We start from the raw sequence: 26,718 nt of genomic DNA on the forward strand, positions 1-26,718 counted from the left end.
CTGGGGCTTTTGGCCTGCGTGCGTTAGCAGGAAGGGTGGGAGTACCCCCTTGAGATCGAGGGCCCAGAGACAGTGAGGCATCCTTTCAGAAGCGAGCCGCCAGCTCTGGCCGGGGCATCCGTGAAATGCAGTCTAGTCCACGAGTCTGTGGCTGGGCCGGCTTCTGCATTGGCCGGCCCAGGGAGACGACCTGGTTGGGCAGGGGACTGCAGACTGGGCTTTGCTGCCACCCGACCCCTCATTGAAAAGGCGGATTTTTGTGGGGCAGCTGTTCAAGGGACTTCCACGTAGCCAACCAGAGAAAATTGCCCTGGGAGGGGTCACTTTGCTGGAGGCACCGCTAGGTGGGGGCACCACCTTGCCCTGGTTTTCCTGTAACTGTCTGGGTGTCACCTCCCTCAGTGTCCTGGAACTCCCTCCGTCCTCGGAACCCTGGGAGGCCGGCCTCCTATGGCCCGTCCTCACACTGCGGCTTTCCAGACGGCACTCTGAGGGACCCCCATGAGAGCTTGAGAGTCACCATGGGGTTTGTGGAGAGGGGGGACTGTGTGACGAGAGGCCAGATGGGTGGGGCTCTCGCCCCCTGCTCTAAGCAGTGCATGTCAAGCGCGACATCTGTGGGTTTATAACGTGAAGTTCTGGAGATATTAAAAAAGTCTACACTGCTTTTAAAAAAAGAAGGTTTGGAAACCTGGAATGGCCTGATCCACTCACTTGATGTTGAGGAAAGGCTGTATCCCCTGAGGGGACACGACTTGCCAGGATCACATGGCCAGGGTCCCTGGCACGCAAAGCCCTCCTCCCACACACAACACGCCAGAGCAGATGAAGTGGTCACTAGAGATGTGGCAAGGCCACAGCTGGCAGAGCATTCTGGGCGGCGTCTGCGTGGGAATTCAGGGGAGGGGGCAGTGAGGGAAAGGTTGTGTCACTCAAGGAACAACTGGGCTTCCCGACTGGATGGACTTTCCATAATTAGTCAAGGTCACAAGCAATTGATAAAGGGGCTGGTGGGCACGCTGTGGGCAGGCGTCTTCACCCTGGCCGCCCGGGGCCTCTGCTCAGGGGACACCTCCATTTTTTCCTGGAGACCCTTGGGTGGGGGCTGAGGCTGACCCACTCTCTCTGTAGGGCTCACTTTGTGCACACTTGAGCCAGGATTCTGTCTATAGTGGGTGTACACCTGGGCAGAGTGGAAGTCCAGGCTCGGCCATCCCTGCCCACCCCTCATGCTTTACCCCGAACGTCTGCAGAATGACGCTGACCCGAACGTCTCGGAGCAGCAGACGTTTCTGGTGGTGGTGGCCATTGACTTCGGAACCACGTCCAGTGGCTATGCCTACAGCTTCACCAAGGAGCCAGAATGTATCCACGTGATGAGGTGAGTGCTGTGGGTAGGGAGGGCGGTGTGGGGGTGCCATCACCGCACCTGTGCAGACTTGGAGGAGGGCCCTGGGGGAGGGGAGGGGGATTTGCCTAAGAAGCAGGTGAATGGCATTTTGTGGGTGGGTCCTGGATTCTGGCCCAGGTCAGCCCCACACCCCCTGCGCCCCTGAGCCCGCTCTCATCTCTGGGCTCCAGGTTCCTGGTCTGGAAAAGCATTAGTTTAATTCTGACTCAGTGGGTCTAGGGAAGGGCCTAGGTGGTGCGTTTGAAACCTGACCCAGGTTATTCCAGCATGCAGCCCGGGGAAGGGGTGCTGACTTGTAGGCAGTTTGCGATGATGGAGGAGGTCCCAGGCGTCTGCTTGGCCACACACTTGCGCAGTTGCTGGACCTTCTAAACCTGTTTCCTCATCTGTGAAATGGGGGTACTGTCAGTGTCTGTCTCACAGAGTGTGTGTGCATATGAAATGAGATTTCCTTCAAGCTTAATACACAGTAAAATGTAAACAGGGAAGGTGCTAGTCCTCAAATGATAGTAACCAGAAAGCAGAGTGGGGGGAATTTCAGCCAGGTCAACCTGTAGGGTCACTGGAGTAGCCTGGGGTCTCTTGGGACACACTGTGTGCTCAGTACACGGCTGGCCTCCTCTGCCTCGCCCCGCCATGCACACAACCGCCTAGAACACCCTCTCGTCCTCCCCATCCACGCGTGATGGACTGTCTGCGAGGACGCTGGTCTGTCCTGGCACCCACACAGGCTCCTCCAGTCTGGTGCACGGCTCTCCTGCAGAGTCTGGGGCCCCTCAAAGGTTTGGGGGTCAGGGCTTTATCTCCCTGATTTTCCAAATCCAAGGATGGCTCTAAAGATACCCTGTGATCGGCTTTGGAACTCAGTTAGCTGGCAATTATGGAATTAATGATAGCTCCCAGATTAAGATCGTCTGCATTTTTGTAGTGTGCTGCTTAAAACAGAAGTCATAATAAAAGTGACCCCCAACCCCAATCTTGGTTGGGTTGTCCTAAGAGGCTCCAGACACCTGTCGTGTCGTATTATCAGGAAATAACGAAAAGCTGGTTCTAGTAGAGAACCCCGATGACAGCAGAGCCCTCTTCCTTAGTCGCCATCAGGGTTCTGCCTCTGGGCAGCGAGGCACCTGCTGTGAGGTCTTCTCTGACGTCCCCAGAAAGGGAAACCTGGAAGGGAGAAGGGCATGCTATCAAAAGCTAGATTCAGTGTTTATCAGCTTCTACATAGTCGTTTTAAGAAATGTTATTTTGAAGGGATAGTCTTGCAGTGAAAATTGAAAAGAAGAAGAAGAAGAAGAAATAACATTGCATTTGCTCCGGGGGGATCCACACAGTATCAGCAGCGCTCAGACCTCTCGAGACATCATCTCCATTCTTGTAGAGATTTTGGAGGGAGGCCCTATCTGAATTTTATTTCAACCAGAACATGTTAACCTTGACACAGACTGACACAATTATGGTGGAGAAAGTGCAATTTTTTTTTTCATTTTAATAGGAATGAAGGAATAAAAATTGGAAGGGGAAAAAGCTCTGGAGGTTTATTGCCTCGTGAAAATGTCAGTGGTTGATGGTAACAGAAAGTCTGTTTGTGAGCGGTAGCGTGGGGAGCGCCTGGGTGCTTGGCGTCTGGGGTGGGGAGGAACCCAGGGTCTCGGTGCGCTCATCGTGGGGACCTTGGCTTCCTGGGGAGAAGCCTGCGTCTTGATGGAGCTTTGACAGGGGAAGCTGCAGGGGACGATTCCAGACCCAGCTGCATGGCCGAGCCAGGTTGGCTGTCCACCTGGGTTGTGACAGTCCCCCCGAAGCCTAATGATGCCGTGTCGGGAGCAGGTGCAAGTCCTGCCAGGCGCTCTGCCGCCTTCCCAGCAGGCCAGGGAAAGAGGCCTGCTTCCTCTAGGATACTGTGTTGCCCCCGGAGGCTTCTGTGGTCCCGTGGCTCGTGGCAACACAGGGTTGGGGGGAGGGCAGCTGCCGAGTCAGGACCTGGGAGAGAAGAGAGCATCCTGGCTGGCCGTGGCAGCCGTGGCTTCTCCTGCCTTCCGGAGGAGGAAGGGAAGGCACTGAATCACCTGCCTTCTCACTCCTTCCTATTCTCTGTCTTTCTACCTAAGAGAAGGAAGGAAGCTTCTCTGGGGCCCCACCTACCCCCTGCCCACTCCCTTACCCTCTCATCAGCTCCAGGACAGACTCCCATCGTCTCTGCCTGCCTGCGTGTACCCCGCCCCCCTCCTGGCGTCTCTTCAGTGCCCAGTCTTGCAGGACATAGTCCCTTCCCCCCTCACAGTTCCCATCAGGGCTCTCCTGCCTCCTTGTCACCACGGCTGTCACCCAGTAGGGAGGCACCCAAGTCTGTCTCCTCCTGGATCTCTGCTGTGGACGCCAGGCTTATATCTCCAGCCTCCTCCGGGGAGTTCAATGCCAGCAGGTTCACCTGGAGTCCCTCGTTCCCTGTGGCCTCCTTGGTTAGGGCTCCAGGTTTCCAGGAAGCGGGCTTTCTCCTCTCGCTCCCACGTGGGGGCTTCTGGTACCTCTGCTCCTGCTCACACCGTGGCCACATGGCTCAGTTCTCTCTCGGGACGGCTCGTCCACCTCCACCCCTTTCTTTTACCCCGTTTGAGCCTCCTCGCCTCCGCTCCCAGACAAGGCCTGAGCCTCCTCCTCAGTCTCTCGGCTTCCCGTCTAGTTCAGTGTATTCTGGTCACCCACAGCTCTGATTCTGCCATGCCCCTGCCCTCTAACCTTTAGTGGCTCCCTGTTACTCACGGATTAATCCTCTCCCTCCTGTAGGGTTCTCTTCAGCCCCCTTCCAAACACCTTCCCAATCTCATTTCTCACACTTCCTTCTCCATTTCCACCCTGCCCAGTCACTTAGCAACCCCGCACAAGCCCCATGTTCTACCTCTGAGCAGCCTGCAGTGCCCTTCCCTCCTTCAAGATCCTGGCAGCTCTCTGTCAGTCCTTTGAGTCTCTCCTGAGCCCTGCATTCCTCCCCTCGTCCTACCATCTGGCACCTCTGCCTTCTCTGACCCCTAGGGTATTTCCTGTTCCCTTGTTCCCTTGTTCCCCTACAATAAGGCAGGCATTTATGCATTGGTTTATACCCTACCTTGTTTTAGAGAGGATACAGGCTGACTATACAGTTGTTTTGAGGGCTTGCAAGTTAAAAAAACAGAACTCCCCCCACCCCCCAAGAAAAGACATAACATCCTAGACAGAGACCTAAAGTTTTCATGTCTGGGTCACCAGCTCTGGCAAATAGTAGGTGCTCAGTAAACGCTGAGTGGATGATCGAAGCAGACCTTCTCCTGAGGAAGACGCTGGTGCTTGCCCCTTTCCTCCTTCTTTCTGACTGAAGTCGTGTCTCTGATCACCCCTCAACCAACGGAATCAGAGCACGCCTGTCGCAGCTCCCGTGAGCTCCCACACCTGTGAGAATCATGCACACAGTAGGTGTTCTCACCAGTGCACCTGAACTGTGATTCTGAAGGAAGGTCCCATAACCTCTGCCTTTCCTTGGTGTCAGGCGATGGGAAGGGGGTGACCCCGGGGTGTCCAACCAGAAGACTCCGACCACCATCTTGTTGACCCCCGAGAGGAAGTTCCACAGCTTCGGGTATGCCGCCAGGGACTTCTACCACGACCTGGATCCCAACGAGGCCAAGCAGTGGCTGTACCTGGAGAAGTTCAAGATGAAGCTGCATACCACGGGGGTAAGCGAGCCTCTCCCTGGCCCCCACATCCTCTGCACTGGAGAGCCAACCTTCCCTCTGGCCCCGAGGTCTTCCCAACCCAGGAAACCCTCAGGTCTCACCCGAGCAGAAAGTGACCTCCATTTACCTCGATTTTAGAAACAACCTGGAGCACAAAACAATTTTGCAGAATACACAGCACTTTCTGATACACACATGGGCGGAGGGATATTCAGAATGTTTAACAGAATGTTTAACTGATCGGTCAGGGTGGACACTTGCTGGTGTCCACCATCTCCTCGGGGGCCGGGAGGTCCCTCCGCAGTTGCTGGGTTGTTGGGAGATCTGGGGATCCTGCAGGTGGGCCTCGGGGGCTGAGGGCATTTGGGGGACCCAGGGCAGAGGCGATTAGCTAACAAGTTTAGAAGCAAACATCTGTGTGGGGAAGTGGGTCGCCTAGGAAACAGGTGCCTAATGCATTGGTGGCTCAGCTCGCCAAGCAGCTCTGTTCCCAGCATGCCGGTGTCCTGTAAGCTGTCCTCATCCTCCAGGCCCTCCCCCAAGCTTCATGGAAAAGTTTAGAAAACAGGGTAGGATTTTTTCAGTTTGAGCTTTGTATCTCACAGATTTTCCTTAATTCTTGGTATTTAGAGATTCAGGGCGGCGATGGTGTTTAGGACCACGGACGCTGAGACCCCACGGCCTGGATTTAAATCCTGCCTCTGACACTCGCAAGATACTTAATCCCAGTGACTTAACCTTTCTGGGCCCTGTGTGAAATAGAGACCCTGACAGGCCCTCTTCACAGGGCTGGTGGAAGGATTAAAGGAATCAAGCTACCTAAAGCTCTTCGAGCAGAGCTGGTACCGAGAAAGTTCCAGCCGGTTGCTGGCTCCCATTGTGATTGCTTTCATTTGTCTGCGTGTTTGCAGGTGACAAACAGGGGAAAAAAAAAAAGGGAAGCCCAGCACCCAGCACCCTGCCTCCAGGGCTCTGGGCGCATCGGCATGGCTCGCTCTCTGTGAAGCAGACAGGCTCCCGCTGGAAATGCCCCCTTCCCGGTTTACCAGACGGGAGTCGCCGCCGGACAGCCCTATGGCTTCCTGGTGGCCAGCCCCCTTTCTGAGCCTGGGAGTTGGCTACCCAAATCGGGGGTGTCTTTGTTGAGCAGCAGGGGTGGGGTGGCTGGTTGGGAAGAGGAGCTTGTGCCGATGGGTCAGAGTAGCAGACAGGCTCCACGAGGCTGGTTCAGTCTCTTTGTCCCCTTCATGCTCTAAAGGCAAAGCCTCCTTACCGGGCTGGACCAACCTGGGGGTTGATTTTTGTTTTACCCTCTGGTAGGAGCAGCCCCTGGTAGTAAGGAGCCTCTGGTAGGAGCAGCCCCTGGTAGTAAGGAGCCTCTGGTAGGAGCAGCCTCTGCTAGTAAGGAGCCTCTGGTAGGAGCAGCCTCTGCTAGTAAGGAGCCTCTGGTAGGAGCAGCCTCTGCTAGTAAGGAGCCTCTGGGTTCGGGCTGCCTTGGGGGCTTCCTCCTGATGCTCGCCCCCACTCTCTGCCCATCGCCACACTGTGAGCACTTCTCTAGTTGTTTTTGAATGACCCCAGTCCAGCCAGCATCTCCCAGCCGGACTGCTTCGGCTTCTGGTGGAGGAGGGAGGCGAGGTGCTGTGCTCCCAAGAGGATTAAGCCCAAACCTTAAAACAGGAGCTCTTCTGTTTTGGCGACTTGGTTGCAGCTCATGGGGAGTGAAAGCTTCGTGTCTGCTCAGTGTCACGCACGTCGGCAAGTTGGCGGGATGCTTTAGGCCTCTGTGAGGGGGGCTCCTGAGGTGACTGTGAGTGTCCGAGCGTGGCAGTAGTGTGTCAGCTGTATCAGCAATGGTGCCTGCTGCCTTTCTCTCCTCCTGGGCTCTGTCACCTCCCTGAAACCTCTGCTTCGTGAGGATCCAGGGGAGACAGAATGAGAGCGAAGGAGGGAGGGAGGGAGAAGTGCGAGGTAGGGCCTGAAGGGGACAGCCGGGGCCCCCGCCACAGGAAATGGATGATGCTGCCAGCACCCATAGTAGGGGAGAGCAGGGGACACACTATCCTAGTCTACCAAATATCAGGAAACAGAAATATGGCTCACTGACTTTCCCAGACCTCCAGGTAGGAGTTCCCGAAGCCACAATGTGCGTCTCTGCTCCCCCGTCTTACCGTTCCTTCCTCTCCCCCACTAGGACCTCAACATGGATACAGACCTAACGGCAGCAAACGGCAAGAAAGTCAAAGCCCTTGAAATCTTTGCGTACGCCCTGCAGTATTTCAAGGAGCAGGCGCTGAAGGTAGGGCACGTGCCAGGGCCCTGTGGCAGGGGGAGGCACCCCGGCCAGTCAGGGGAGCAGACAAGACCTCAAGGGAGAAACGTAGGATTTTCATTCAGAAAGCAGGATGCACCCTCGAGCCCCTGCTGGCGGGAATGGGAAGTAGGGCAGCTGCTATAGAGAAGTCTGGCAGTTTCTCGAAGGTTAAACACAGAGCTACCACGTGACCTAGTGATTCTGCTCCTCAGTATATAGCCAAGAGAAAGGAAAAATGCATATTTCCACAAAAACCTGTCTGTGAGTGTTTACAGCAGCAGCATTTGTAAGAACTAAAAAGGGGAGGGGCGCCCGGGTGGCTCAGTGGGTTAAGCATCTGCCTTTGGCTCAGGTCATGATCCCAGGGTCCTGGAATCGAGCAGCAGGGAGCCTGCTTCTACCTCTTCCACTCCTCCTGCTTGTGTTCCTGCTCTCACTGTCTCTCTCTCTGTTAAATAAATAAAATCTTTAAAAAATATATATATATAAAAAGGGGAGACAACACGAATATCCATTGGTGGAAGGAAGGGTCCCTAAGTGGATCTTTCTGTACAAGGGGATATTAGTCAGCCATAGACAGGAATGAATCATGGACACCCGCGACCACAGGAAGAAATGTTGACAAAATTACGCTGAGCGGAAGAAGCCAGCCAATTCTGTATGATTCCATTTGTAAGCAATGTCCAGAACAGGTGAATCCCCGGAGACAGGAGGCAGATTGGCAAGTGCCGCGGGCTGGGGGACGGGACAGGAGTGACTGCTAATAGGAATGGGGCTTCTCTTTGGGGTGACAGGATTAGAGAGTGTGATGGTTGCACAATCTTGTGGATGCATGAAAACCCACTGAACTGTACACTTGGAAAAGGAGAATTTTATGGTATGTGAATTATATCTCAGGAGACACGTGTGGCAGCTGGCGGGTCTCGGGTGAGGTGCTTGATTTCTCCAATACCCACGTTCCTACCCGGAAGAGTGGGGTGGGTTGTGTACCTCGTAGGTTGCTGGATATTAAACCAGACACGAGGCACCTCCCTCGGGGTGGGGCACAGTAGGCTCTTGGCAAAGGGTTGCTGCCATCCCTTCTCCCTGTCCTCCCAGACCTCAGGGGAAAAGCTGGTGCCGAGTGAGCACCTTGGACGATTATTGCAAAGTCTGTGCAGTCAGGCCCTGGATAGGGAGGGATTGGCTGACTTCTAGTGGCTACAGCTGGCCACTCGGTGTCTCTGCCTGTGGGCGTGGTGACGAGCAGGTGGGAGTCAGATGCGTAAAGAGCCTCGCGTACTGAGCTCCATCCAAAAAGAATTGGGAACTTTAGAAGCATTTGGTATTATGGGATCACTAGACGAAATTTAGTGAACCCTAAAAATAGACTAGAGTTCTAGAAATAGGGCCTGAGGGAAAAAGACATGAGAACGTAATCCCGCTTTCACCCATTCGAGCACCTGCTGCTGCTTCTTTTTTGAGTACCTGACCCTGGGCAGGTTCTGGCAACACCGTGGTAAACAGAGTATGAAGGAGTATGTGGTCATGTAGTCAGCGGATTGGTGTTGTGAGGGGGTCACTGTGGGTGTTTGGGGTTCGGTGAAGGCAAGCAGGGAAGGCTCCCTGGAGAAGGTGTATGGGGGCCCCTCAGCGGCAGTAGCTGGAATGGTGCACGTTTCGGGCTGGTGGAATGGTGCAAGAAGAACGCGGGGGAAAAACCACAGCAGACAGCTCTGGAAAGCAAACAGCCTGGGATGAGAGAAGGGCAAGGCTGCGGGGTCCAGGGGGAGCAGCAAGCTTGGGTCGAGATCCTGCAAAGCCTCGAAGGTCAAGCTAACGAACTACTTGGGTCATGGGGAGCCATCCACGACCATGAAATTAGCCATTTCTAATAGGGGAATACCATGGCCGCAGAGACAGCATTTGAGGGAGGGAGACGCAGCATCCCCGCGGCCTGCAGGGCGGAGGAAAGCCCTGTGGAAGCAACGGACTCAGATCCTGAAGCAGGTGTGTCTGAGGGCTCTGAGACTCGGAGAGTGGGGAGTCATGTGGGGAACGCGAAAACCAGGAAGAAAGAGGGGCCCAGGGCAGAGGGAAGAAGTAGATTCTGGGAAATAATTCTTCCACCAGAAGAGGGTAGTGGGGAGGGGATAGAAGGAAGGAGTAGGAGGGAGACGAAGGTAGGGAGGAGAGCCTCATCGTCCCAGGCAGCAGCAAAGGGGGGGACCAGGAGGTGCGGAGATGTGGACCTCTGCCGGCCCGGAGAGCAGGATCTCAGAGGGATGGGCTCGGCGCCCGGTAGACCAGACAGCCAATGTAGGACCGTCTGCCTACAGTGCCTGTGGCCATCCGGAGACAGGTGAAGGAGCAAGGGAGGCCGATGACTCGGGGGCCCTTTGGATTAGGAGGAGGAGACATGGGGACCTGGGGAACATTTAGGACCCGAGAAAGTTGTGACGTTGGCTTGTGTTTCTGGTTGATCAAGGGGGAAAGAGTGAACAGCCCATCTCAGAAGGGGAGGGGAGAGATGGAGGGGGCAGAGGTCCAGCAGGGGTGCGGGGGTGGGGTGTGGTTTCGAACATGTCAGTTCAGCTGAAAACTGCAGGAACCTGCTCGCACTTTCTCCCAGCACAGAACATGCTATAAAGAAATTCCATGAAAAATAGCTTTTGGAGGAGATTTGTAGGAGCCGGGCCCTTCACGAAAGGGAGGCTGGTGTTTGAAGGACACACGGATTCAGAGGAGGGGACAGTTGCACGTTGGACCAGGGTGAACAAGATAGAGTGTCTACTGAAGCAGCGTATCTCGGGCATCATAGGTGTGAAGCAGGCTCGATGTTCACGAAGGAAAGCAAGTGAAAAGTGCAACATAATGGGAAGTTTAATTAGTGGCAGGGTCCTTTCCCTTCTAAGCTGTACTAAATCCACTGGTGAACAAACAGTTTATTTATTTATTTATTTTAAAGATTTTATTTATTTATTTGATGAACAGAGACCACAAGTAGACAGAGAGGCAGGCAGAGAGAGAGAGGGAGTCAGGCTCCCTGCCGAGCAGAGAGCCCGGTGTGGGGCTCAAACCCAGGCCCCTGAGATCATAACCTGGGCCAAAGGCAGAGGCTTTAACCCACTGAGCCACCCAGGCGCCCCTCACGTTCTTTTAAATATCACATATATCAGGGATGATAATGTTCAGAACATCTTGTCTTTCCTTATTTTTTCTGGCTTAACCCACTGAGCCGCCCAGGGGCCCCCAAACAGCTTATTTAAACAACCTTCCCTATGGTCAGGGAAGCCCATCATTCACCTTTTGAGCCTTTTCCTGTTTAAAGAATTTAAAATAGCCTGGACGGCACTCGGCAGCGTGCTTAGAACCTTCCCAACATGTGTCACCACTCACCTGCCTTTAAAGCCCAATGCAGATGCACAAGGAAATAAAACACGATTAAAAACAAAACAAAACCCACTGTTTCACTTGGGCCTCATGCAGAGATGTTTTTAAAAACATGTTTTGAAAAAAAAATTTACTAGACATACTTAACACTGCTGAGCTGTGGGCTTAAAAAAATGTTCACGTGGTCGATTTTATGTTATGGGTTACTGTCACAATTAGAAATGAAAAAAAAAATTAAAGGGAAAAAAAAAGTTTACTGACTGATCATAGAGGAAGTTAATTCCACGACACAGTGGCTCCAACCCAAGGTATCTACAGAAACAGAGGAAACAAGATACCTATCAGAAGAAACAAATCGGCAGCCTATTAATCTTCTGAAACCTGTCCCCAGAACCGACTCAGACACAGACGCATGTTGGTGCGAATTTAGGTTTGATTTCAGATTTGTGTGGTGCGTGTGGCAACTGGAGGGGAACAGTAGGAAGGACAAGCTTTATCAGAGGCCTTCTCTGGGTGAGCTTCTCCTATGTGTTCTCAGTCTCCCCAGAAACACAGAGCATTAGTTCTATTCTCCCCATTTTACAGATGGGAATACTGAGTCTGAGAACGATTCTAGAGTCGTATATTGTCTGCATGGACTTGGAGGGAACCTCTGGTACTTCTGCCCATCCCCATTATCCGTGTGGTTCCCACTGGTGTGGTTTAACTTGAACCAAAAGCTAAGAGCAGTATGGTTCTTGCTTAGTCGTTCATATCCTTCCCGTCCTGCAGGGAGGACTCCTCTGAGGTGCTGGCCTTGGCATAAGGCAGAGGACAGGGACAACTCTAACAATAACTGCCACCAGGTGTTATGCAGAGCTGTGAGCCAGGCCCTATTCTAGATACAAACCATATGTAACAATTTAGTGAAGACCTTGGTCTTGGGAGTTAAGATATCCCTGGGTCTGGTCCACATCTTGGCTCTGTCACTTTGTAGCTGTGCAGCCGTCAGAAGGTACTGCGCGTAGCTAGGACTCAGGTTCCCATCTGTAGGAATGGTGCGCCGTTATCATCCCTTCCTAGTGGGATCCTGGGGCTAATGGAGAAGAGGTATGCAAAGTGCTGGATGAGGTTGTCACAGAGTAAGCTCCCAGTAAATGTAGCTCTCAGAAAATGATCACCCCTCCCAACAACAGTGTGAGCTAGGTATTATTATCCCCGTTGTGCAGATGAGGAAACTGAGGCCTGGGAGCCTATCATGTATCCTGTCACATGACTCAGAAGTAGCCAAAGGCCTGTGACCTGCTTGCCTCCTGCCTGCAGTCACGTTCAATGAGTGAAAGGAGTAGAGCTCCCAGCTTGCAGAATATTCAGGAAGCAGACCCTTGCTCCCTGACACTGGTAAGTTTAGCAGGCTATAGGGTAGATGGCCCCAGAGTTCATGGCCAGGAAGCCTGGAATTCTCTGTGAAGCTGTAGGAGGACCAGCTGTGTCCACTTGACCTGCTGCATTTCCCTTGGCTGTAGGAGCTGAGTGACCAGGCGGGGTCGGAGTTCGAGAATTCTGATGTCAGATGGGTCATCACGGTGCCTGCCATTTGGAAACAGCCTGCCAAGCAGTTCATGAGACAAGCTGCCTATCAGGTGAGTGAGGGGATGGGGCAGGTGGCAGCCCAGGATGCCCATGGGGGTGACTGTCACCTCACTCAGGTGTCCCCAGCCCTCATAGGCCTCCCTGGGAGGCAGTGAGGGGTCTCCCGTGGGCCAGGGGACATGAAACCTTCCTCTTGGGGGAGGAGAGGGGATCTGGCCCACAGGTGTTGGGCCCACAGGGGTTGGGCTGGGCTCGATTTTCTTTCTGGCTTTATGTATTCTATCCTGTAGATTCCCCAGGGCTAGGATTTCAAACTGGGGTGCAGAGACATTTCTCCATGGGTGAACGGAACCTCAGGAAAAGGTTTGGGCAATAATAATGTTTGAAGAAGAAAGGAATAAAGAGAAAGCCGATGGCCTTGCCCCAAGCACATCAGCTTGGTGTGGAGGTTCAGATCTGCACATGTACAGCTGGGACAGGAGGGAAATAGGCTGGTCTGTACGTTTCACCTTGTGAGCAACGCAGGAGCACACACGGTCAGGGGTGGTGAGGCCGCCAGACCTGCAGGGTGCAGACACCTGGAGGGAGCAGTGGCATGGCTGAGGAGTGTGTCAGCGTGGCACCATGGATAGAACATTCTAGTGCCAACGGCCAGCCCATCCCTCCTGGGTGCTGGGGGCATCCCTGGTACCGTGAACCCTCATGGCCGCCAAGCCTCACACTGTCCGCAGGCCACATGGGCCACGACGGGGCTTCCCCGGGGGTTTGACTTCATGGCAAGAATGGCCGGCTGTGCTGACCTGCTGTTCTGACCCCCGGGTCCGAGCTGGCTCCCCCGAGCTAATGAAAGCCCTCCCTGGGGCCTTGGTCCACTCCGTGCAATGAGAGTCAGTTTCCAGAGCCTTCAGCCTGAGCTGGGCTGCGGCAAGTCATCAACGTAATAGATGTTCCCTTGCGCCTTCCCCACCCTGCTCCCAGGGGACACGTCTCCGATGTTGAGTTTGTAGCCATAGGTATAAATTTCCTTTCAAAACACCCACCGGAGCAACCCTGAGCACCGAATGCAGCAAAATGGCCTTGGGTACCTTGGTGTCATGAATTGTACTTACCGCTTGGAGCTTCACTCCGGGAGACAGGCAGAGTCCCAGGGAGAGCCATGTCCCTGCCCCCCCCCCCGCCTCCTCCTCCCTACTTCCCCTTCTTCCCCTTCCCTGCCCCGGGCTCTCCTCTGTGCTCCCCTTCAGCGTGAGAATCTGGCTCAGTCGAGTATCTGCCAAAAATAGATTTGTTTTTATAGGGATGAAGGAAGAGGGTCAGTTCCAGAAAGAGGCAACTTCTTTAAAAAGGAAGAAACCCAAATGTAGTTTCGCTGTCCGCGGAAGCCCAGGGCGCCCTGGAGCTTGTCCACAGTGTCGGCCTTGAGGCAGCACCCCAAGATGGGACGCCGGGACGTGGCTGTCTACGAAGACACGGCCAGTGTTCTGAGTGTGCCCAGGAAGGAGACTCAGGATTCATGGCTTTCACTCTCGTTTTCCCCACAGGAAAACCACAGCAACAAACATGTGACCCGGAAAAGGGTCAGTTCTTATTTTTAGCCTGAAACAGAAAGAGGTGCAGGGACCCGCTGGCGGGGCCGCTGGAGCCTGGGCCGGGCTCTTCCGAGGACTGCCTCTTGGAGCAGTGGGGCCTGGCGGGGAGGCCCTCATACTTTGGGCGAGGAGGAAACCGGGCAGATGGGGGGGTGTGCCCTCCGGGTTTGGCAGAACCAAAATGGCACCTCAGAGGGGTGAATGTAACCAGCATTTATGGACGTGGGGACTTACCTTTCTGAACCCCAGAGATGACTCTGCAGACTGGCCCGTCCTTCAGGTGCTGGGCAACTTCTGATGGGTGCAGACTCTGTGCAGCTTAATTTTTGGCTCTTTGTAATTCTGATTTGATACTTGTGTCCAGTTTCGTCACCGAATGGCTTTCAAGGTGGCAGGGGCCATTCAGTCATTCTTTGTGTACTCATTCATTTATTCATACTCATGCATTACTCATACACATACCCCTGTGTACTCATTCATTTATTCACTAAACAAACCCATACCGGGAGACTTCTGTGCGCTGGGACATGGATGGTGCTGGATTCGTATCCTGTGTAACCCTGTGTAACCTGTGAAAGTCTCAGGTTGCTCACAGCTGAGTGGTTCACTGCAGCCTTTTGTTCTTTGGGGAGAGTGGCAGAGGGAGTTATGGGACACAACTGCTTTGCCAACTAGTCTGTGGTGTCTTTTAGCTTGTCCTCTGGAAGAGTCCCCGTGACAAAATGGAAATGAAGCATGGCCAAAATTAGTGTCTCTCCAATTCTCTTTCCTCATCCTCCATTAATTATACAGAAGAGAAATGTGTACCTCTGATAGTTAATTTTATGTGTCAACTTGACTGGGCCAAGGGGTACTGATCTATCTGGTGAAATATCACTCCAAGTATTTGCTGTGAGGGTATTTTTGAATGAGATTAACATTTAAATTGACTGACTAAATAAAGCAGATTGCCCTCCCTAAGGTAGGTGGGCCTCATCCAATCAGTTGAAGGCCTGACTAGAACAAAAGGCTGAAACTCCCTAGAATAAGAGGAAATTCCTCCTGCCTTCCTGCCTCTATACTGGAACATTGTTTTTCTCCTCCCTTTGGCCTCAAACTGAAACATTAGCTCTTCCCGGGTCTTGAGGCTGCCGGCAAGGGAATGATACCATAAGCTCTCATGGTTCCCCAGCTTTCCAACTGTAGATCTTGGGACTTGTCAGTCTCCATAATGGTGTGAACCAATTCTTTATAGTAGATCTCTTTCTGTGTTTACATATGTCTTACTGGTTCCGTCTCTCTGGAAAATGCGAATACAGAACCTGAGCATAAAACCATAGTTCTTGGGTCAGCCAGCTTCTGAGATCTGAGGATACCCACCATCCCTTGCCCCCAAAGTGCCACCCATCAACCTGGCTTCAGGAGGAAGAGCTGGAAGGATGAGGTAGGGCGGAACTCCATCAGGGCAGCTGGGACACTGGTCATATCTCCCCGGCTTGCATGCAGGAAATGGAGTCCTTTCTTCAGGCCCGTTGGCGGCATCTCTGTCCCGTCATACTGGCAACCTGGAAACCCTTGGGGCTTGAATGGCTTCAGCGAGTGAGGTCTCATGCTTCAGTTCAAGGCCACGGGAGGCGGGCAGGGACCTGGCAGAGGCCACGCCAGGCTCTTGTCTCCGAGTGCCCTCTGTGGGGTGGTCCTGGAGTGTCCTGGCCGGCTCCAGTCACAGGGGCTGTGATTGGAACAAGCTAGATGTCAGAGCAGAAGCATGTCTGCCGTTAAAGGGGTAACAGCTTTGAATAAAATAACTGCCAGCTGCCTTCTGACCCATATTCTAGAAAGTGTGAGACTGTGTGATTCCAGGAGGGCTTTCTCCCAGAGCCTCGGGGCCCTCCTTGGTGTGCTCGAGGCACATTGGATTCCCAGACAGCCAAAGCCGATGCTTGTGTAGCCGCGGTCCAGCGATGGCCCATTTGCTTTGCAGGCCACCAAAGATGGGGTCTGCCCTTAGACCCTTTGGCCCATTGTAACCAGAAAGAGACCACCTGCCTTCCATCCTCTGATAGTTTTCAGAGTTTGGGGGCATCTCCTCCTTCATGCTGCTCAGTTCTGGGCCAAGGAAGTAACAAATGAAAGAGGCCCAGGGCCCAGAGAGCCCTACGTTACCCAAAAGCACCCATACATTTTCTTTGGCCCCTCCACCACGTTTGGGGACCCAGGCTGGGGCCCAGCACCCCTGAGTGTAAGCCCTTCTGGGGTCTTTGCAGGGAATTTCCCAGACAAACAGACCCTAAGTGTCCCTTCCTGGAGGGTGTCAGTCAGCGCAAGGTGTGTGAGTGTCCTCAGTGGTCCCGCCTCTGTCTTCCAGGCAGGCCTGGCCTCCCCGGAGAACGCTGAGCAGCTCATCATCGCCTTGGAGCCCGAGGCGGCCTCCATCTACTGCCGGAAGCTGCGGCTGCACCAGATGATCGAGCTGAGCAGCAAGGCCGCGGTCAACGGGTACAGCTCCGGCGACACAGTGGGAGCTGGGTTTGCACAGGGTACCTCTGCTCTCTCTCTCCCCTCCCGGCTCGCTCCCCTCCCGCCCCTGCATGGTTCTCGGTCCTGATTACCGAAAGGCCCTTAGCACTGTAACGAAGGATCAAGATGCTCCCGGAGAGGTCAGCTCTAAGCACCTCTGTCCTCGGCCCCCTGACCTGGCCTCCCCGGGGCCCCTCGGAAGCCCCTCGGAAGTTCTCCAGGGTCCTCACCTGTGCCTCGGGCAGGGGAGGGTGCTTCTCTCTAAGCACCTGGGGGTGGCCGCAGAGAGCAGCTCTTGGCCTCACATTTTACTAGGCTCTTAATTTTTCTTGTTTATTAACTGATTCTTAATTGAATCCCACTTGCCCGTTATTAATTCCTCCATTAAGACTGTTGATTTACTGCTGACTCACTCATTAGGGCCGCTTCATGTATGGTGAGCTCATTCTGGGTCTTAGCCATGAACCTGGCAGAGTTTAAAACTCAGATGATCAAGGCTGAGTCTTCCTGACCTGGCTGATGCTCATTTAGCTGTGGGAGGGGGTACCGCCGGGGAGGCTGGGATGGGAACTTTTCCTCTTTAATATTTATCTGTGTGCAAACTGGTCACAGTGTTTGTCCTCAGATCTGACACCCTAGGTCAGGGACAGAGCCACCAGCATGAGCGAGCACAGGCACTAAGGGGAGTGCTGTGGGTGCTGTTCCCAGAGGAGGGCCTCAGGGCCGAAAGCCACCCATCCCATGCCCACCCCATCCTGGAAGGCCCAGAGGAGAAGGAGAGGGGGAGAGCGTTAGCGAGAACTGCCGCCCCCTGCCCCTCCCAGCCCCCCAGCCTGGGTCCAAGTTTTCCTTGGTCCCCACACCCGAGGCCTGTCTCTGCTCCGCCCACGGCATGGGGCCCTGGCTCCCCCTTCGCAAGGCCCTGCAACCTCTCCTCCAGAATTCTCCTCTTCCTCTCCACCCGGTCACTCTGCTGCCCCAGGCTGCGGCGGAGTGTGAGTGTGTGTGTGTGTGTGTGTGTGTAAATTCTAGCACCTCCCACCGGACTCACCTGCGGCCAATGGGAGCCGCTGCCCTTCCGCTGAGGGCGTGATTTGCATTTTTTAAAAAATTTATTTATTTGACAGGCAGAGATCACAAGTAGGCAGAGAGGCAGGCAGAGAGAGAGGAGGAAGCAGGCTCCCCGCAGAGCAGAAAGCCCAATGCGGGGCTCGATCCCAGGACTCTGAGACCATGACCTGAGCCGAAGGCAGAGGCTTTAACCCACTGAGCCACCCAGGCACCCCTTGCCTTTTTTATTTTTGACCATGCTTGGCCTCCCCCAAAGCAGGCAGAGGCTAGCCTTCCTGCCAACTAAATCAAAGGTATTAATATTTTAAATACTCATGACATTTATTTACGTTTTAATCGGAAAAGAGACCCTGGACTGACTGGGGTTTCCTGCCTTGCATGTGAGCTGTTACTGGTTCTCTCTCTCTCTCTCTCTCTCTCTCACACACACACACACACACACTCACACTCAGGTCAGAATTAGCCAATCGTAGCGCAGCTCTTCTTCATACGTCCTAAGTGTAACACTCACATTTGAAGGGGAAACTGTTTTCGAAGGCTAGCCTTCCCCGAGAGCTCAGTGTGGGGGTTCCTTTCCTTCCTTTAACTTACCCCGTGCGCCCGCACACTGCTCCGCGTCTGCGTCCTGTGCCTGGTGGAATTTGCTCTGGTCTTGTGCTCAGAAGGTCTCTTTGGCTTTTGAAATGCTGGCACTGCTGGCCGCCACCCCTCAGAGGGGCAGAGAAGTAGCAGGTTCCGGCTCAGCCTTGTCTTGTAGTGACGGCCCGTCTCCCGGAAGGAGGGGGAGCTGCCTGGGGAGGCCTGGCAGAGCCCCTAACCAGGCGTTCCCTGGACGGCATTGGGGCCCTGAGTTGCCCCCTCCTCGCCGTTCTCTGCCCTCTGCTGCTTCTCCGTGATGGACGCCCAGTGGACACTACTGAGGGGAACAGGGCTGGCCCTCTGCCCCCAGCACCACGGGGTTGCTCTCCACATTACTTTGCACCAAGAGGGTTTCATGAGATCAGTAAAGGATCCGCGTTTTTTTTTTTTTTTAATTTTTTAAAATAATCTTGGGCTTAATTTGCCAGAAAACATGATTTTTGTTTTTTGGGTTTTTTGTTGTTGTTGTTTTGAGAGCTCAGAATATGTTTTATTAGTCTGGCTTGGCCATTTTTTAATGAAAGACATCTAGATTGTTTTAGCAAACCAAATGCTCGCTGTAAGGTCTGCAGTAGAAGTTCATCTGGAGCTAGTGCTGGGAATGGGAGAGAAGCCCTGAGTTTGAGGACCCCTCCCAGGCCGGCAGAGACGCGAACCAGGACGGCCTCACCACTGAACCTCAGGGCCCGAAGGACTTCAGAGCTGACTGGCTCTTCGCATTCTAATCCCCAGAGAACAGGCAGTTTTGCAAACACGGTGCTCCTTGCTAGAAGAGGCTAGAGGGTCAAGGGTCCTTCATTGGATAACCAACCACAGACGGATTTGTAGGACAATTCAAAGTCAGCAGCACCAGTTTAGGCACTAGAAAAATTGTGGTGGGGGTGGGAGCAAGATGGTGGGATGGGGTCGCAGAGCCGTGGACGGAGCCTTTATCTGTAAAATTGGAGGTTGCTCTCAGTTATTCATTGTAGTGATCATTTGTTGGGTACTGGCTCTCAGACTTGGTGCTTTGCCTTCCTTATCACCTACTGTGTGCCGAGCGTCACACAGTGCTGAGATGAAATCAGAGAACCAGGCCCTGCTCTGCCTGTGAGGAACTTAGGTCAAGTGTTATTTTTTTCTTTTAAAGATTTTATTTATTTATTTGACAGTCAGAGATCACAAATAGGCAGAGAGGCAGGCAGAGAGAGAGGAGGAAGCAGGCTCCCCGCTGAGCAGAGAGCCCACTGTGGGGCTTGACCCCAGAACCCTGAGATCGTGACCTGAGCTGAAGGCAGAGGCTTTAACCCACTGAGCCACCCAGGCGCCCCTCAAGTGTTATTATCCCCATTTTATGGATGTGGAAACTGAGCCCCGCTTAATCAAATTAATCACTTAATCAAATTAAGTGATTTGTCCCAATTGGGCATCTTAGCCGTGCCCCGCTGATCCCCAGATACCCTCTCAGAGCACCTTGCTCATCTCTTAGCATTTGTGTTCTGCTTTTTTCACTGTAAATTGTTAAATCTCAAAGGCGTGACGGTGCACGGTCCCAGGGTGGACTTGGAGCTGCGAGACAGGGTGGTGGGAACTGTAAACCCCTTAACCTCGTATTACCAGGTTTCCTCCTCTAAACAGAAGGACGATGATTTGTGCCCTGTCTGCCTCCCAGGGCTGTCAGGGGGCCTGTGAGAGATGCAGTCACCCCACGCAAAGCGTCATAGCCACTAAGAGGCCTGAGCCACAGCCCTGTTGTTCCCCAGAGTTAGGAAAAAGGCCGCCAGGGCTCTGCTGGGTTCAGAGGGGCCGCCCTGTGGCTGAGGCGCCACCTTGTGGCTGACGAGCATACCGCCTGCGCAGGGGTCGGGAAATGGCTCCAGTCCCATTTATCCAGGATCCAGATTAGGAAAACATACCCGACATTCCTTGCATCAGACAGAGTTCCTTGAGGTGAAGCTATTTAACCAAGTGCACTGCTAGCTACTTGGCAGACAAGTTCCTCCCTGGGACAGCAAAGCCAGGAATCTGGTCGAATTATTAACCCCTTGCCCCCAAACCGTGTCCCGGGAGGACAGGCTTCTTTTCCAAGGTGGCTGCCATGCCATGGATAGATGGAGGCTGGTGGAAATGGTCTGGCTTCGTGTTACCCGATGTCGTATTTATGTAACCATTTTAGCCAAGTATTGCTAAATGTTCTGTCCCTAAACCTCCTCATGCTGTTGCCTCCACTGACGGCACATGACTGCCTGCCTTTTCATGCTTTCTTACCCGTCATTTTCTTTCTGTCGGCCACTAGCTAAGGAGCACATACGGCGTAATCGGCAGAGTCGGACCTTTTTGGTGGAGAACGTCATAGGAGAAATCTGGTCGGAGCTGGAGGAAGGTAGTGTCCTTGAATGTCCTCTGCCCTTTGTTGGATTTGTTCTGTGTGCTGCCGCAAAAATGCATTCCTGTTGGTTCCTTTGGGGAAAATGTTCAGAATCAGGTGGTTTTAAAGACCACCCGCCCAAGAAGAGCTCTTTTGGAGCTATAATTCTGCATGTTATAAAGCCATACAGACTCTTTAGAAGCAAAGTGGGAATTGGAACTGCCCAGCTCCGGATTCAGTCTTGTGTTAAACAGGAGGTCATTTTATGGCACTCTAACCTTGGCAGGGAGTTGTCTGCTTGTACATGCCAGGGACGCAGCGGCATGTGGCAGGAATGCTTCCGTCTTAAAGATCCCCTCAGCCAGGTTCTTTATCGTCCCTGGTGACTGGCACTCCTGGGCAGACATCACTGCATTCTCTGCGGTCACAGACAACTTTGCTGTGCAGCTAATGTGCACAGCCATCGTGCTCATGGTTGTGTTGATGGGTGTTGAGCTGGGAATGCCAAGATGGGGCTGACCAGCGGTCTGTGTAAAGGATGGCTGTCTTTGTCCCAGGCGACAAGTATGTGGTCGTGGACAGTGGCGGGGGCACCGTAGACCTGACCGTCCATCAGATACGATTACCGGAGGGACACCTGAAAGAACTGTATAAAGCAACAGGTGAGCTCTGGCGTGGCTGATTTTCTCATACCTCACTCTTCTCTCATGCCAGATTTCTCTTGGTACTTCCTGCTCTTGGTTTGCTCCCGGCACGTGGGGTTCCAGGTCCAAGAGGGTTCCTGTGTGGAACTGAGGAGCAAAACACAATTAAATGTTCTCTAAAACACAAACCAGCATAACTTGGATTTTGGCATAAAATTCCTAGACACAGGAATTTTTTTTCTGAAAGTTCTGGAAGGATCTGATGGTCACCTGATTGTCACCTGCGATTTCATGCTATGGTTGAGCTTTCTAGGGAGGTCTCGGGATACCTGGTCCTGGATCAAAGTTGCCAAAGCAAGCAACAGGCTCTCTCCCTCAGTGGGGGGTGGGAGGATGAGTCATTAACAGATCCGGGGATCTAGGTGGGCCTACTGATTTTCAGACCTTGTCCTCAGATTTCTTGGGTGGGAACACTGTGATGCTCCTAACTTAGTTGTATGTATCCATTTTATTTAACATAAAGTGGTATTATGGGGCTCCCGACTGGCTCGGTCAGTAGAGCATGTGACTCTCCTGCTTGGGGTTCAACCCATGTTGGGTATAGAGATGACTTAAAAAGAAAATCTTTAAAAAATAAAATAAAATGTAATTGATTTTGAACAGCTTGTTGACAGGTAATTCTGTAGGAAAAAGTTTCTTCTCCCGGTAGGAGAAGAACCTAAGGGTTTTAAAGCATAAGTAAAAATTCAGAGCTGCAGTCTGTTGGCAAACTGGGTTTCAATCACGCTACTTGGAGTTTCCGAGAAGAACACAGGGTATGCAGTTGCCCAGAGTTCGAATTCAGTCTCTGGCAGTTTCTGACAAGGGGGGCTCTCCTTTTGTTCTTGACCCAGGTGGACCCTATGGATCCTTAGGAGTAGATTATGAGTTTGAAAAACTTCTGTGTAAAATATTCGGAGAGGATTTTATCGAACAATTCAAAATCAAGCGTCCCGCGGCCTGGGTTGACCTAATGATTGCATTTGAGTCTCGTAAAAGGGCAGCTGCCCCAGACCGAACTAACCCACTGAACATCACCCTGCCCTTCTCCTTCATCGACTACTACAAGAAGTTCCGCGGGCACAGCGTGGAGCACGCCTTGAGGAAGAGCAAGTGAGTTGGACTCACCAATGGCTTAAGCCATTCTAGAGGGTGGGTGGTGTTGATGGGAGGGAAGAAGTAGGTGTAGACTCTGCCGTCCAGTCCTACAGAGAAGCTGTTTGACCTGGGGCAGGTGACTCAACTTCTCTGTTCTTCAGTTTTGCATCTGGAAAATGGAGATGATGGTTCCACTTACCTCAAAGGGTTGTCATGAGGATGAAGTGAATTCATACCTTTAGGCACTTAGCACAATGCCTGGGACCTGGAAAGTCCTATGTGTGTGTTAGCTTTTATTATGTACTAATAATTAAGTTTTGTGAAAGCAGGGAATTTTGTGGGTTTTGGTCCCTGCTGTATCCCCAGTATCTGCACCAGAATCTGGTACAGACATAGCAGGTTCTCCATAAATATTTGTTGAACGAATCCCGTGGGATTCTGGGTTTCCTGCTACTCTGAGTCTCTTGGCTGCAGGCAAGTGTTTGTAGTTCAGCTTGTTGCAAAATGAACATTTGGAAGCTGTTTTAAAGCTGAATTATAAAATTAACAGACAAAAGTCATAAGTTTCTCAAAGTCTTTTTAGAGGGAAAAAATTCAAACATTTCCTGTGCAAAATGAACCTTCATGATTCAGCTTCAACAGCTGTCAGTTTCCGGCCAACCTAAATCCTTGTGTACTCTCCCCCAAGTATTTTAAAGCAAATCTGTTCATCATCTAATCCATAAAGATGTCGGTACGTATCTCTAAGGAGGGCAATGTTAAAATCATAACCCTGACACTTATTATCACGATCACACTTAAAACAAGCAGTTCTTCTATATCCTCAAATACCCAGGTAACATTAAAATTTCTCCCATTGTCTTCTACTTTTCTTCAGTTTGCGTCAATATCCAAAAGATGGCTATACATAGCAATTCTCTGTCTGATATGCCCTTCACCCCCTTTAATATGGAGGTTCCCCCCTTGTTTTTTCCTGACGGTTTATTAGATGATAAAGCTGATTGTCCCATAGCGTTTCCTCCAGTCTGGGTTTTTTGCTCAGTGCACGCCCACGTAACATGTTTGGCCTCCCGGTATTTTTTTTTTTTTTTTTTTTTTACAAATCGGCAGATTGAGCTGGAGATTTGGTCAGAGTCAAGTTTGCTCAGTGGTTTTGGTTGCCCGGACTTACACATAGGAAAGACAGGATATAGGCTTGGTTCTTTCCTTTCATTTATAAATTTTTTGTTAAACAATACTGGGTTGATTTCCTAGCATTCTCCTAAGTGACAAATGCATTTTCTTTCTTTTGTGGGGACACAAGGGGAGTATCGTTAAGATTTCGTGGATCTAGGCATATTTGATGTATATGAAACTACGGCGGTTTTATCCTGATTGATAGTCAGAATGCCCCGTCTTGGCCAGTAGGAGCCCTTCAAGTTGGCGTCTATGTCCTGTTGATTCGATGTGTTGGTCTTCTGGTCTTCTGGTTGGACTTGTGGTTAGAAAAGACGCTCCTGGCTCATCTTGTATATTCCTCATCCCAGACCGGCAATCGGCCATTTCTCTAAGAAGCCTGGGTTCTGTTTAAAGGAAACAAAGCAGATGTGATTTTAGGTCTTCAGGGTCCTGGCCAGACTCATCCTAGGCTCTTGTTCTCTCTGTCCACCAGCCACCCCCACAGAGGGGCTTGCTCCAAGTTGAATCTCAAGTCTGCTCACACAGTTCTGGGGTCTGTCAGCTCTCCTTTGGGGAAGACTGGCCACAACCAGCCACCGGGTCATTCTATACCATCCCACACCGTCCTTCGGCCGAGGCCACAGAAAGGCTGCCTGGTCAGGGAGCCCCGGCAGCATCGCGAATGTGATGCTAGGAAGCAGCTGATGCATGCTTTGGTCTACGGACAGAGACACCATTCTCTTGGCCTCTTTGAACTTCATTACGTGCTGTAATGAACAGTCTCTGGCTTTCCTTTAGTGCCAGAAAGTTTCCCAAGTGTTTTCACAGACGTGGTATTGAACTTCATCTTCACAACAACCCCTGTGAGGTGGGTAGGACAAGTTGTATTATCCTTGATTTCCAGACCAGAGACTAGGGCTCAGAGAAAAGGCAACCTAACTTGCCCCAAAAGTCCCATAACCTCTGAGCGGCGGAGGCCGTCGTGGAGCCCAGCGATCCTGACTCCCAGTCCAGTGCTCTTTCTGTTCCATGCTATTGCTTTGGATGTTCTGCGCCTTTGACGGAGAAGGGGGCATCCTGGTAGGCTTAGGCTCATCACCGTCATGGGACAGGTGCCTGTGGGGCTGAAGGGAATGCACCTGAGCCCCCAGGCTCGTAGCATCATGCAGCAGCACAGTGGATGTATCCCATGAGCCTTTAATGGACTCGAATCGGACTATTACTTGATTAAAACGTGGTCTTTGAAACGAGAAAGACCCCTTTTATTCTTTCCCTACCTTTTGCACTGGACTTTGGCTTCCGCCACCCTAAGGGAAGGTGGGCCACGGCACGAAGCAAAGAGAAACGGAAGAGGCTGTGTCTTAGCTTTTGAGCACCTAACGGGCCAGGTTCTAGCAGTTGAGGATATTTCTGGGGACTTTGGAGCCCTTCTGCTCCCTCCAGTGTGACAGCTCTTCTGACAGGGCCCGTCTCTGTGCACCTAGACTGGGTATTGTTCACACACACTCACTGCTTATTTCTGTCTGTGCCACACCCCCACAGTGTGGATTTTGTGAAGTGGTCCTCACAAGGGATGCTGAGGATGAGTCCAGACGCCATGAACGCTCTTTTTAAGCCAACCATTGACAGCATCATTGAGCATCTCCGTAAGTATCAGCCGGTGCTCGGCCACTCAGTGGGGCAGAGCCAGGAACGGGGTCGGACTTTTCTAGCATCACTAGCTAGTGCGTGTGAAGTCAGGTTGGCAGGGGGTCTGGGACTGGGAGCCACGAGTTGGGGCCTGGGCAGGAGCAGACAGGGCCTGGGTATGTGTGTGGGAGCTTTCTGGATACAGGCTTCCCAGATGCTCCCCCGCAGGTACTATAAAGCAGCCCAGAGCCTGTCTTCACCTTGGCCTTGAGTTTGACTTCAAAAGTCAGGGTGCTGGGAGCTCAGCAGCATTATTCTCCTGGAGTGACAGGGCCTAGGGAATGGATTGTCTTTGCTTGGTTGGGATGCCTTAGGATCTGTGATCTTTGCTGGGGAGGACCAGTCATGTGGCCACAGAAAGGTCTCCCACAAGGGGGCAAACAGTCTGGACGTGTGGTTACTGTCCTACCTCTGTGGCCCTCTCTTGCGGCCACGCAGGAGACTCACTGGGGGGACCTTTTTTAATATCCCAGCCCCCCATCCACTTCCTACCCCTCACCTACCAAATCAGAACCCCTTTGAGAACCAAAGGACAGTTTTTAGAACACCCTTCCATGACTGCCTTAAGAGGACCCCAGGCGGGGAGAATGTTGGGAGTCTTCATCTATGCCTAACAAATTACTACTTCAAACCATCACCATCTAGCCATAAAAATGAGTTTCTACTAATCAGCAGCTTTGGTCATTATTCCTGAGGGTCCTGGTGTGCAAACCCCAGACCAGCTCTACAAAGCTTTGGTCCCACCAGCTCAGCCATATCTGTCCCCCAGGGGCCCAGGGGGGTTGGTCTATCCCCTCCCATTCTCGGGGCCACCAGTCCCCCTAGGCAGCTGGCTTTGGGTGCTAGAGCGTTGTCCCTTCCTCTTCATTTTCAGGGGACCTGTTTCAGAAGCCAGAGGTGTCCACGGTCAAGTTCCTCTTCCTGGTGGGAGGCTTTGCCGAGGCACCCCTCCTGCAGCAGGCGGTGCAGGCCGCCTTTGGCGACAAGTGCCGCATCATCATCCCCCAGGACGTGGGCCTCACCATCCTCAAGGGCGCCGTCCTCTTCGGCCTGGACCCCGCCGTCATCAAGGTGCGCCGGTCGCCGCTCACCTACGGGGTGGGCGTGCTGAACCGCTACGTGGAGGGCAAGCACCCGCCCGAGAAGCTGCTGGTGAAGGACGGCACTCGCTGGTGCACCGACGTCTTCGATAAGTTCATCTCCGCCGACCAGTCGGTGGCCCTGGGGGAGCTGGTCAAGCGGAGCTACACCCCGGCCAAGCCCTCGCAGCTGGTCATCGTCATCAACATCTACAGCTCCGAGCACGACGACGTGAGCTTCATCACTGACCCGGGGGTGAAGAAGTGCGGCACGCTCCGCCTGGACCTCACGGGGACCAGCGGCGCCGCCGTGCCCGCCCGGAGGGAGATCCAGACCCTCATGCAGTTCGGGGACACAGAGATCAAGGCCACGGCCGTGGATATAGCCACCTCGAAGAGCGTCAAGGTTGGGATTGACTTCTTAAATTACTAACAGGTCCGCCCCACCCCCGCCGCCTGCCCCCCACCCTGGGACGCCGCTCCCCTG

General features: G+C 52.8%; 1 protein-coding gene across 2 annotated transcripts in view; it reads left to right on the forward strand.

Moving 5' to 3' along the window:
- The window catches only part of HSPA12A (heat shock protein family A (Hsp70) member 12A), a gene marked incomplete at both ends in the record, with an annotated part of 130,443 nt that extends 103,779 nt beyond the window's left edge, over positions 1 to 26,664 (forward strand). For both annotated transcript variants that reach the window (XM_080823487.1, XM_080823488.1), the window contains 10 exons: positions 1,254 to 1,381; positions 4,935 to 5,121; positions 7,316 to 7,420; positions 12,313 to 12,429; positions 16,316 to 16,487; positions 20,453 to 20,539; positions 21,082 to 21,186; positions 22,062 to 22,320; positions 25,006 to 25,109; positions 26,027 to 26,664. In XM_080823487.1, the coding sequence (XP_080679613.1) occupies positions 1,254 to 1,381; positions 4,935 to 5,121; positions 7,316 to 7,420; positions 12,313 to 12,429; positions 16,316 to 16,487; positions 20,453 to 20,539; positions 21,082 to 21,186; positions 22,062 to 22,320; positions 25,006 to 25,109; positions 26,027 to 26,664 (1,902 nt within the window). The remainder of the gene's footprint in view (positions 1 to 1,253; positions 1,382 to 4,934; positions 5,122 to 7,315; positions 7,421 to 12,312; positions 12,430 to 16,315; positions 16,488 to 20,452; positions 20,540 to 21,081; positions 21,187 to 22,061; positions 22,321 to 25,005; positions 25,110 to 26,026) is intronic.
- Positions 26,665 to 26,718: the final 54 nt, after the last annotated feature.

Source organism: Martes martes (assembly GCF_963455335.1).
Source record: "Martes martes genome assembly, chromosome: 14".
In the NCBI taxonomy this organism is placed as follows: domain Eukaryota; kingdom Metazoa; phylum Chordata; class Mammalia; order Carnivora; family Mustelidae; genus Martes; species Martes martes.